Source organism: Spea bombifrons, chromosome 2 (genome assembly GCF_027358695.1).
Source record: "Spea bombifrons isolate aSpeBom1 chromosome 2, aSpeBom1.2.pri, whole genome shotgun sequence".
Classification (NCBI taxonomy): Eukaryota; Metazoa; Chordata; class Amphibia; order Anura; family Pelobatidae; genus Spea; species Spea bombifrons.
This window is the reverse complement of record NC_071088.1, coordinates 91802386-91814656: the sequence shown is the minus strand read 5'-3', so window position 1 is coordinate 91814656 and position 12271 is coordinate 91802386. Positions and strand designations below refer to the sequence as shown.

The window sequence follows — 12271 nt, the reverse complement described above, 5'->3', positions numbered from 1 at the left end:
ATCACTCTTCGTTCTGTCCTGCAAAAGCTCACTGGCTTTCAGGAGGGGATTCTGGTCCTAGGGGGGGATTTTAATGTGGCGCTATACCCGGCCTTGGACACCTCTTCCGGGACTACGCGGACTCCTCGCCATGTCCTCCGCAGGATCCATTCCCTCCTCACTGCGCACAGGCTAGTCGATTGTTGGAGGGCTCTTCATCCCAGCGTGCGGGACTACACTTTCTATTCCGCACCTCATAACTCGTATTCCCGCATTGACTTTTTCTTTCTTCCCTGCCACCTTGCCCATCTTCTTCGCCGTTCCGCCATTGGGTCGGCAACCTGGTCGGACCATGCTCCTTTATCTCTCTCCCTGGCTTCCCCCCTCCCCCGTCCCACTGGGGGCTCATGGCGCCTCAATGAATCTGTTCTATCTGATGTGTTGGCTCGCTCTGAATCGCTCGAAGTCCTCCGCTGTTATTTTCGGGAGAACTTACTCCAAGGTACCTCTGAATTAATGGTCTGGGAGGCGCACAAATGTGTGATTAGGGGACATTTTATCAAGGAGTGCTCTAGGCGCAAGCGCGCGGAGCGGGAGAGGATGGACAAGCTCTATACTGACATAGCTTTGGCAGAACAGGCCCACAAATCCTCCGTGTCGGCAGGTGACCTGCAGCTCCTCCTGTCTCTTCGGGGTGAGCTGGCCTCGATTCTCAACCGCAGACTGCACAACTCCTTTCTGAAGACTAGGGCACTGTACTACGAGCATGGCAATAAGCCGGGTAAACACCTGGCTCGGGCTCTGCGGGCTGTACGTAAACCTACCTATGTGCCCAGGATCCGCTCCTCGAGCGGTCTCCTTCACTCGCACCCCTCCGATATCTCCCGTTGCTTTCAGAATTACTACGAGGGCCTATACAACCTCCGCACGTCTCCTCCGGGCACCTCCCTTCCCAGTCAGTCAGCAGACATTCGGTCGTATTTAGATAGGACTATTAAACGGACTATCTCGGCAGACGACGCAGCCTCGCTAGACTCCCCGATCACACTATCTGAGTTTTTATTGGCCCTTAAGTCTTCTCCGGCAGGGAAATGCCCCGGCCCTGATGGGCTTCCTCTGCGTTATTACTCGGAATTTAAAGAAATTTTGGGGCCTCACTTTGTGAGTGCCTTCAACTCTATTTTAGCTGGCGCTAGTATTCCGGATCACACTCTGTCGGCCTCGATTACCCTGATCCCCAAGGAGGGTAAAGACCCAGAGCAATGCAGCAGCTATAGGCCTATCTCGCTCCTGAATGCTGATCTGAAGCTGTTGGCCAAGATCCTGGCTAACCGTATTAAGCCCTTTATGCCCTCTCTGGTTCACCCGGATCAAACTGGCTTCGTCCCTGGGCGGGAGGCTAGGGATAGTACTATCAGGGCCCTTACGCTTATGCACTACGCCAAGCACACCGCGACTCCGACTATGTTGCTTTCCACGGACGCAGAGAAGGCCTTCGACAGGGTGGACTGGCCTTTCATGCTATCCACCCTGACGTGCATGGGTTTCGGTCCCGGTCTGCTGACCTGGATTCGGTCCCTGTATTCTACTCCCTCGGCTCGTGTCCGGGTTAATGGCTCTCTTTCGGATTCCTTCGCTATTCGGAACGGGACCCGGCAGGGCTGCCCGCTGTCCCCTCTGCTCTTCGTGCTCTCTGTCGAGCCCTTCCTCCAAGCAGTCCGGATGAACCCTGACATCTGTGGGTTGCGGGTCGGGGGCACTGATCATAAAATTTTGGGTTATGCAGACGACCTCCTCTTTGTTGTCACCCGCCCACAGATCACTCTCCCGAACATCCTTCGGGAGTTCTCTACATACGGTGCCCTCACCAACTTCAAACTCAACGCCTCCAAGTCCGAAATCCTGAATGTGAACCTACCTCGGGAGGTGGTCTGTCCCCTGAGGGCCTCCTTTCCTTTTACCTGGTGTAGCTCTAAATTCAAGTACCTGGGGACTTGGTTGACGTCGGACTTCTCCCAACTGTTCCACTATAATTTCTCCCCTTTACTGTCCACTATCCGGTCAGACCTGCTGTCCTGGAAGTCGTTGACGATCTCCTGGCTGGGTCGTATCAATGTGCTTAAGATGAACGTCATGCCTCGTATCCTATACCTGTTCCAGACCCTCCCAGTTGCTATCCCCCCCTCTTTCTTTGCCTCCCTGCGTGCAGTTTTCCTGCGATTTGTCTGGGGCTCTCGGGCCCCTAGGGTGCGCCTGGCTACGCTGATTCTCCCCAAATCTAGAGGCGGCCTGGCGTTGCCCTGTCCCCGCACTTATTATAGAGCGTGCCATCTGCTCCGTGTAATGGAATGGTCCCATAGCCCTGCTCATAAACAATGGGTGGCCGTGGATTCCGCATTGATTGGCCTTCCTGTGTCCTCTTTACCATGGCTCCTGTCCCCCACTGCTCGGGGTGTGGCTTCACCTCACCCCTTCATACGGGCTACCCTTACGGTCTGGTCCCAGGTTCTGAGGAGGACACGGCTATCCTCTGTGCCCTCGCCTCTGACTCCAGTTAGGTGTAACCCTGATTTTCCTCCGGGGATGAGTGGTGTCTTCCTCTCGCCTGCGTCTGGGAGGTCGGAAATCCGCGCTTACCTCTCTGGGGCTGGTCTTAAGCCTCTGGATCAACTTTCTCGCCATACACCCCCTTCTTTTCTGGACGTGTTCCGCTATGCCCAACTCCGCAACTTTGTGCGGTCGCTGCCCCGAAGGCACACTCTGTCACGTGCGCTCACTGTGTTCGAGGACCTCTGTGTTGCTGATGAGCTTCCGCCCCATGGCATCTCACGGCTCTATGGTCTACTTCTTGAGGAATCTAACCCGGTACCTCCTACGTTTATGGGACGGTGGGAATCTGAGCTGCAGGTTGTTTTTACGGCGGAGCAATGGGAAAAGATATGCATCCTTACTCACTGTTGTTCCGTGAGTACTGCTGACCGGGAAATGTCTTACAAGCTCCTGGCTTTGTGGTACCGACCCCCGGCATTAACATCCCTTTATCGCCCTGATGTGCCGAACCGGTGTTGGAGATGCGATGCCTCCCCGGGCTCTCTCCTGCACTTATGGTGGCAGTGCCCTCGTATAATCCCATTCTGGAAATCCGTACACGCTCAGCTGCGAAGCCTCACAGACAGCAAGGTTCCGTTCACTCCTGAGTTCTGCCTCCTTTTTCATACCTCCTTCTCGGAACGATGGTTCCGCAGGTCTATCACTCGCCACCTCCTTACGGCGGCTAAGGCTCTCATCCCATTGCATTGGGGTGACCCTGCTCCGCCTACCTTCAAGGAGTGGGTCCTCCGGGTTGAGCGAACGAGGGTCTTGGAGGAATTACGTTTACTCGCCACAGGTGCGGAGGCACGATACCAGAAGACCTGGTTTTACTGGCTGGAGTTCGTCTCCGGCCCTACTATTCGTCCCCTGCTGGATTAGACGCCCTGAGACGCGTTTCCCCTAGGTAGAGTCGGGGAGGTTGGAAGGCGTGTACTTTCTTTCCCTTATTCACCTCAAACCCCCCCCCCCCTTTTTTTTTTTTTTTTTTTTTTTTTTTTTTTTTTTTTACTTTACCTCCCCCTTTCTCTCCTGTGCTCCCACTTCCTCCGCCCTGTCCTCGTCAGCTATACTGTCTTGTGTTCCTCCCGGTCTTTCCCTTTGCTTCCCGCTTTCCGTCTTTCCCCTTTTTCCTTCTCTCCTCCACATACCTCTTCTCTCCCCTCTCTTTTCTTTTAACCGTCCTTGTCGATTTCCTCGCCTTAGAAGGCGTTAGCATGGGGCCCTCTTCCATAGCCGCGCTTGTGCTTACGCGGTGGAGTATGTTGTGTGCTCCACTGTGTGGGCACGGTGGGCTGTACTTGTGCAACATGTCCTTTATATGATGCGGCGTGTTTCTTCGGGTCTTTCACGGCGATGCTCTCTGTATCTTCCTGTTTTTGCCTCTTATCTCCTTTTCGTTCTGTACCCCCCCCCCTTTTTTTTTTTTTTTTTTTTTTTTTTTTTTCTCTCCTCTTTCTTTCCTTCTTTCTCTCTCAACACTGAGGCATTTGATTTCCTCTTAAAATTACATGTTGCCGAAGGAAACATTTGCTGCCCCTCCCCACAAAACCATGGCCTGTTTCACCATACACTGTACATTGACATTGAAATTATTGCAACCATTCTCTGTGTGACCTACGCCTGGTCCCATGGTTCGTTTCTATATATCGTGTGCCATCATGTGGGGTGCGCTCTCTCTCTCGTCGTTGCTCCCTTTATTTTTACCATTGCCTTTTGTTTTTTCTTTTGCGCAACGATGTGTTGGATGTTGCTGATGTACTTCACTGCACTGTTCCTTGACCCCCCCCTCCCCCCCCCCTTTTTTCCTTTCTGTATCCCTCCCCAAAACATTTGGAAAACAATAAAATTTGATTTACCCTAAATATTTACCTGGCATACACGTAATAAAAGATAAATAATAAAAAAGATAAATTCAGATTACATTCTACAATTATAAATAATACATGACTAAACCCAGAATCAATCTCCCTGTTTCCTTTCCATTTATACTAAATAGGGGATGTTGTATTCAGACACTACAATTCCAAGTGTATATGATCTGTTATATTATCTTAATCTGTAGTAGCTTTTTATATGGCATACATTTCATGTAACACTTGTTTCTAAGCTCAATCATTGTTTTGTTTTGTTTTTTCTAATTGAGGTTTTTGGTGAGTCAGTTGTAGGTGTAGGAACATATAACAGTGAGTCAATATAAGGGTGTGTTTCAACCCAAAGATGACCAGCGTGTTGTGACCTGCATTGGTAAGAATGAGGTCACAATATATACTTTCCCGTTCTGTAAACTAAATCTCACTTTTATTATTATTATTATTATTATTATTATTATTATTATATGTTGATTTATCTAGCACCATCATATTCTGCACCACTATACATTGGGTAAACAGGTCATAACAAGTAGTGCATCACATAACAATTTGAACATACAAAAACAAAAGGTGAAGAGATCACAATGTAGAAGGAGGTGGTGACCAAGCCACACATGGGTATTTCAGCATAAACCATGATTCAACAAATAATACACTTGTGCATTTGGATTAATACAAAATGAAACAAAAGGAAACAAAAACAAAGGAGAAAGCTGAGAATTTTTGTTTTACATTTTTTACGTTCCTTCACTCTCTCTTACTTCTGCTTTCCTCTGCTTTTTCATCTCCTTCTCCACAGCTCTACTTCTTATTCTACACAGCTTTGCTCTTCTTTCCTTCCATTTTGCTTCTAGTTCCTCTCTTTCTTTCTCTGTTTTTTTCTATTCTCATTTCTTCCCCCCTTCTTCTCTATCTTTTCTCACATCTCCTTTCACTATTTTTGTTTTCTCTCCTCTAATTTCCCTCTTGCCTTTCTTGTCTTTCAATCCTCTCACATTATTATCTCTCCTCTCTTCTACCCTTTTTCTTTCCTGTATTTTCTCTCTCTTCACTAAATAAAGCATTTTAGCTATCATCGGTAACCCACGCCCATGGCCAGAACCATAACCATGCTCTATCCACACCTTAGACACAACCTCTCAAATAATGTCCTGGAAACTACCCAGCAAAAGGTGGCAACCCTAAGCAGGACTGAGGCTAGGTAAGGTGAGACAGTGATAGGTGAGGCACATTAACATGTCAATTGACAGGCTTCGCTGAAGAAGTGGGTCTTACAGGATTTTATAAAGAGTGTAGACAAGGGGAGAGTCAGATAAGCCAGGGAAAGGCATTCCAAAGGATGGGCTTGCCCTAGAGAAGTCTTGTATACTTGCTTGAGAAATAGAAGCCAGAGCAGCACTCAAACAAGGATCATATAATGAGTAGAGAGGGTAAGTAAGAACATATTTGGAGACACGTAAGGAAATGTAGGTAGTACAGCTGCTATGGAAAGATTTGTGGGTGAGAGTTAGAATTTTACATTTTATCCTGGAGTGTAACGGCTGCCAGTGAGAAAATAGAGGGCAGAGATGTCAGTAGAGCAATGGGTACGGAAGATAAGCCTGGCAGTAGAAGTCATGATGGATTGTGAGAGTGAAAGCTGGGTAAGACGGAGGATAGCTAAGACCAAGTTGCGCTAGTGAAGGTAGTAGGTAATAAGTGTACAAACAAAAGCTTTAATTGCTAGCCCAAGCAGTCCAAATATGTCATATCAAGACTGGTTTAAACATGTGAAGCAGAACAGTACAAAGATTTTTTTTTAAATCGCCCACAGATTCGGTAGCACTGTTATAATTAGCGGGAGAATTTAAAGTCACACACAATAACAAACTGGTACAAAAGGGGAAGGGCCCTGCTCTTGCAAGCTAAACATTGACAAAAAGGGGTGCTTTTCATCTATGGTCCTATAAAGCACACCTGCCGGGCCAGGAATGCTTAGCCCCCTGCTCTTTAATGTTGAACATGGCCATGGAGTGTCTGTGTCTTTGACAACGTGCCTCCAAACACTTCCCAAAAATATAAAAAATATAGACTGATTTAACATTCACTTCAGTAAGTTGAATGGGGGCAGGAGCATTGCTGACGGGCAGCTCACAAGATAAATTAGACAGAATCAAAGCATACTGTAGAAAAATGATGCTGGACATTTTATAATAGTTTTTCAAAACAATCCATGCGAACTATGAGTCATCAAAAGAATGCCTGGTGTTAAAACATCTTGCCTAATCTGTGTTTGTTTACAGTTTCCACATACATTTTAGGAATTAGGTTAATCCTCATTTAATTAAATTTGATTAACAGAATAAGAAGTTAATTGAACTGTGATGTCTGAGCATTCTAGATGTTATTCACCACAGGTTTGCATGGGATGTCTAGAAACAACATTGTTCCACAATTGACCCGAGGGAAATGAAACCCTATGGCATTCAGGAGGAGTAATTAAATATTTACTTTAATGGACATTTTAGGCTGATGTTGTTAACTTTTTTGCAGTCATGTCCCTCTTGAGAGCTGATATTACTATGTGAAGGTATGATTCATACCACCAGAGATATGATGTTGTCTTTATTGAATCACTACATATTTGATTTCATTTCCTGTTGTAAATATCCAAATTAAACTCTACATCTGCAAACTACCTAGTGGTACATTGAGTGGACCCGGACTAATGACATCAAGACAGCTCTGACACTTTAAGTTTAGTGGCCGCCTGATGACGTAGGTGACAGAAGGCTGGATATGCACAGCTGCATGCTACGATTTTATGCTCACATAGCATAAACACAGCAATACTTGATCTCCTTCTGAAGCGTATGTGGAGCACTGTCGGCCACTGGCCTACTGGGCTTTGCCCGACGTGCCAGATGGTCATTCAAGTCCTAACACTGAGTAATGCAGATTTAAGAAAAAAAAACTTACAAAGTTCGAAACCACAGACATATTACTCATGTTTTTTACTACACCAGAAGCTCCTACAGCTGCTATCACAGCAGAAAAACAACACTTCTTAGTAAAGTGGCACTTTCTAGCAAAATTAAATAGCATTTTCTTAAGTATTCAAAATGAAAAAGCAAACAAAAAGGATTAATCATTACTCCAGCCCTTATTGTGTTTTTCTGGCAGACAGACACATAATTAGGTAGATAATATACTGCTCACTAGACATGTGCAAATGAGCCAAAGTTGATTTGGACAAATTTTTGGTTTGTTTTTTGCCCATTCATTTTCGGGCAGCAAATTTTGGCCCCTGCATTTTTAATTCAGGAACAAAATTTGTTGCCCTGTGTCCGCATTCACTGTCATTCAGTCTCACCCACTCCCTTATACAGTCACTGCTTATTGTTTACTCCCTCTCTCACGCTCTGTAAATGTTTCCCTATAGTCTCTGCCGATCACTTCTGCATCTTCTTTCTTCTATCCCCCCCTTATCTTCTACATTCTATCTTCAATCCTTAATCTGGTATCTACATCTCCTCAGACATAATCCAGCAATTTCCACCAAAATGGCGGCGCTGCGGTGACTATACTCTTCCCCTATTCTCTAATCAGGGAAGAGGATGTCACCAAAAGAGCCAACAGAGGGCAATATAGAGGATGGCAGAGGACGTCACCACAATGCTGCCATTTTGTCTGAAATTGTCGGGTTATGTCTACGGAGATTGAAGATAGAATGGAGAACAGAAAAGAGAAGGGAGAAGATAGAAGATACAGAAGAAGATGAGGAAGCTGAAATGGTCGGCAGAAGTGGTCATCACAGAAGGTAGTGAAACATTCAGAGAGTGTGAGAGAGAGAGTGAATGGGAATGCGAATGTGTGTGAGAGATTGTGGGAGAATGCAGAGCCACAAATTTCAGATGAAAATTCTGAGCTTTTTGTTTGTTTTTCTTCGAATTCGTTTTCGGGGCTTTGTACGAATCGCCGAATTCAGTAAATTTGCAGTTTGTACGAATTCGAATGCACAAGTCTATTGCTTGGTAAATGTTTATGGCATTGTTAATTACAGTAAAAATACCATAAAATTATAGTCAAACACTATCAAATATTACTTGAGATTGTTGCTTGCTCTGTTTTCTGTTAATGTAAGAATTTAGATTTGGCTAATAGGTACTGTATAGATATTGATTTGTAAATAATTTATGTGAATCGTTCCAGCATACTAAAATAGAGTGAATACAAAGCCTGAACATGTATGGGGTCACAATTCATTGCCATTAATGGGTTTAAGGATACCCCGTTGTCATGAAAAGTTATTTTTCCCTCCTAAACCATACCGTATATGATAAGAAATGTAGGTATTACCCCAATGCACATTGGGTCATCGCTGCCTGGTCAGTTTTTAGGAAATATGATGTTGAAAGGAGGTTCTCTGACAACATTTGTATTTTTAATGTATTTTTACACACATACTTTTATGGAAGTCTGTATTGCTCATAATATCTGTTTTTTTGAGATTTAATAGATGTTTTTTGAAGCATCACTTGGTTTTTTGGCTGAAAGTCTAATCTTTCCTTGTGTGAGCAGGCTGGCACAAAATATAATAGAAAAGACTGCGTGTATACTACAGACATTTATCACCTTCTTAAGTGCTGTTAACTTGAAGAATGGTAGAAGATGAGTCGGTGTGACAGGCACTCCATATAGATAACTAATTTCAGGATCTCATCTAGAAATATTTGTTCATACACATTGTTAAAATACATATTTCTTTGCTCTGAAGATATAGTTATGATGTAATAACTCTTATACAACGCTTACATTTTGTTACCTGTGTGTAAATTGTCTGTTTGTTATTAAACCTCCTAATTCTTCTCCACTTTTTTATTTCAGGCTCCTATCCCAGGCTCTCCCTAAGCTTTAAGCTTAAAAGAAATATTGGATACTTCATACTCCAGACCTATATGCCATCCATATTGATCACTATCTTATCTTGGGTGTCATTTTGGATTAACTATGATGCGTCTGCAGCTAGAGTTGCTCTCGGTATGTAATATCCAGCTGTGAAATACTGTTCATAATCTGTATTGATATGATAGTATATATATATATATATATATATATATATATACATACACACACACACATACAATACCATTCTCAACATTTAATTATAGCTTATGTTTATAGTTATACGTAATCAAAAATTAATTGATGTGAAAGATATGCCTAAAATATCCACTGCTGTGTGCATTAAAGACTGAACTTCTGATGTAATGCCTGCATCTAACTACTTCCAAGTGGAATTGACATATATGTATATAGATTAGCAAACAGCTAATTTAGAAAAGCTCTATTAACACTGTATGTCATTTTCTGTACCAGGTCACCTGCCCATATCATATAGTAATTCAATCTCAGTACAACAATGTTTCTGACTCATCTTAAAGTGTAATTATAGATTAATAATATCCAAAGAAGGGACATTTCTGACATTTTAAATATGTACTGTATATGATTCTACAGCTTACTGTATGAACATCGGTCCGTAAACTTCGTTGGGCTTCCCTCATCCTGACATGCACCATAATCTGATGTGTTTTTAATTTTTAAAATGCTGTAATATGTTTTGTAAGAATACTCTTTAAAATGTTTCAAGTAATGTGAGGTGGGAAAGAGATTTCTTGGGAATTATACACCTTTTTAGTAATTAGAATGATCTTTATTTCTCAGTCTAGATGAGTTTTATTGTAAATTATTCAAAACAGAAAAAAGGCCATTTCTTTTTATTTACACTCTTACCCTGTTACTGTTTATTTTTAGGGATAACAACTGTGCTGACAATGACTACAATAAATACTCATCTTCGGGAGACATTGCCTAAAATCCCTTATGTAAAAGCCATAGATATGTACTTGATGGGGTGTTTTGTATTTGTGTTCCTGGCCCTACTGGAATATGCCTTTGTCAACTACATCTTCTTTGGAAGAGGACCACAATTGCAAAAGAAGCTTGCAGAGAAGACAGCAAAGGCAAACAATGATCGCTCCAAATTTGAAAGCAACAGAGTATGATCATTCATGTTTATTTTTATAACACCATTATTGTGTTCACATAGCCTTGTAATTTCTCATTTGCTGTTGTTCGTGAACCTGTTTACAGTGTATTTACATCGTCAACCAGAGTAGGAGGACCTGTAGATGGTTTGGGAAAGTCATTTGGTGTGTATGAGTAATTAAATGAAACAATATTTCCCTAGTCATTCATACAGGCTAAAACCTAATGAAAAACTAAGGTTAATGATAATGTGCCTCTCTTACACCTCATGATTCCCTAGAACTCCAAAAAAGGTCATCAGCATAATTATAAACTTGGAAAAGGAAGTGGCACCAAAATAGAAAAGAGGTTCATAGAGATTTTATGTAGCATGGATCATATTTTAAGTAAGAATGTGCTTTCATTTCAGGTGGATTCTCATGGAAACATTCTACTGACAACACTTGAAATCCACAATGAAGTGACTGGCAACGAAATAACCACAAGTGTCACCGATGTTAGAAACTCAACTACATCCTTTGATAACTCAGGAATTCAGTACAGAAAACAAAGCATGACACGAGACGGATTTGGGCGCAGGGCAATGGACCGAACTGCTCCCCACAACAAGAAAAATCATTTGAGAAGACGATCCTCTCAGTTAAAAATTAAGATCCCCGATCTTACCGACGTAAATGCCATAGATAGATGGTCGAGAATGATTTTCCCAATCACCTTTTCTCTCTTCAATCTAATCTACTGGTTATACTATGTCAACTGACAGACTATGCCTACAAGGACACTCTGTAGTCAAACAATAACTAGCCTGTCCATTGTATGCAATTAAAGAGGAAAACAAATATTCACCTGCATACAATGCTGATATGAATGTATGGGCAAGCACATGTCAGTGCTTACATATGTTCATACTAACATGATTTCCTCGACTAGGGGTCATTTTTCAAGATACAATGAAATGAACGATTTTTAAACTTTGAATAATGCTGATCTTCTTAGATAAACTACATGCCTTTGGAACATCTGAAATACAACTTGATATAAATCTATTGAATTCTTACACTCATATTCCAAGAATTAGAACAACAATCATTGTCTCGTTGCTTCTACATATCTTAAAAATGTCAAGCGATACAATTGTTATCACTAGTGCAGTGATGATGCTTACTAAGAACGATTTATAACATTCTGTTGGTTTGTTTACGCATGCAAAACTACTTTAACTTTTTTTTTGCTTTTCATTTGCCTAATGTACTTATAACACCTGACGCTTATTATTGTTTATGCTACCAATGTTCAGTGATACATTCTTAAAGCACTGAACTTGAACAAACTGTTGAATTCCATTTGTACGCCCTACAGAATAATGTACAGTATATTTTTTCACTTATAGACGTTCTAATCATCTTGTGAAAACCCACCCATGCAGCACTTTTTAGAACGTATTATTCATTGTCACTTTCTAGATCTAATGTAGATTTCTTTACCCACATGGTATAAGAAAAACAATGAAAAATAGAAGTCGTCTCAGGATATTTGCTATTCTAACACAGGAATATCTTAATTTATTTTTCTTTTAAGCTATGACTCAATTACATAGTCTTACTTCACTGCATGCTGACATATACATTTGTTCATCTATTGCATATATATATATATATATATATATATATATATGTATTTTTTTTCACCCACTTGCTTTTTGACTTTGTGCTTGCATCTATGACAGCATGCTGTGTCATAGTCTTCTGTCACATTAAAAGCTTTGTAAAAAAAAAAAATAGACACATTTTCCAGATACA

General features: G+C 42.2%; 1 protein-coding gene across 1 annotated transcript in view; it reads left to right on the top strand.

Moving 5' to 3' along the window:
* GABRB3 (gamma-aminobutyric acid type A receptor subunit beta3) overlaps nucleotides 1-11990 on the top strand; it is an 86855-nt gene extending 74865 nt beyond the window's left edge. The window contains exons 7-9 of the mRNA XM_053455183.1: nucleotides 9309-9461; nucleotides 10239-10483; nucleotides 10882-11990. Coding sequence (XP_053311158.1) covers nucleotides 9309-9461; nucleotides 10239-10483; nucleotides 10882-11232 — 749 coding nt within the window. The 3' untranslated portion in view covers nucleotides 11233-11990. The remainder of the gene's footprint in view (nucleotides 1-9308; nucleotides 9462-10238; nucleotides 10484-10881) is intronic.
* The last annotated feature ends 281 nt before the right edge of the window (nucleotides 11991-12271 follow it).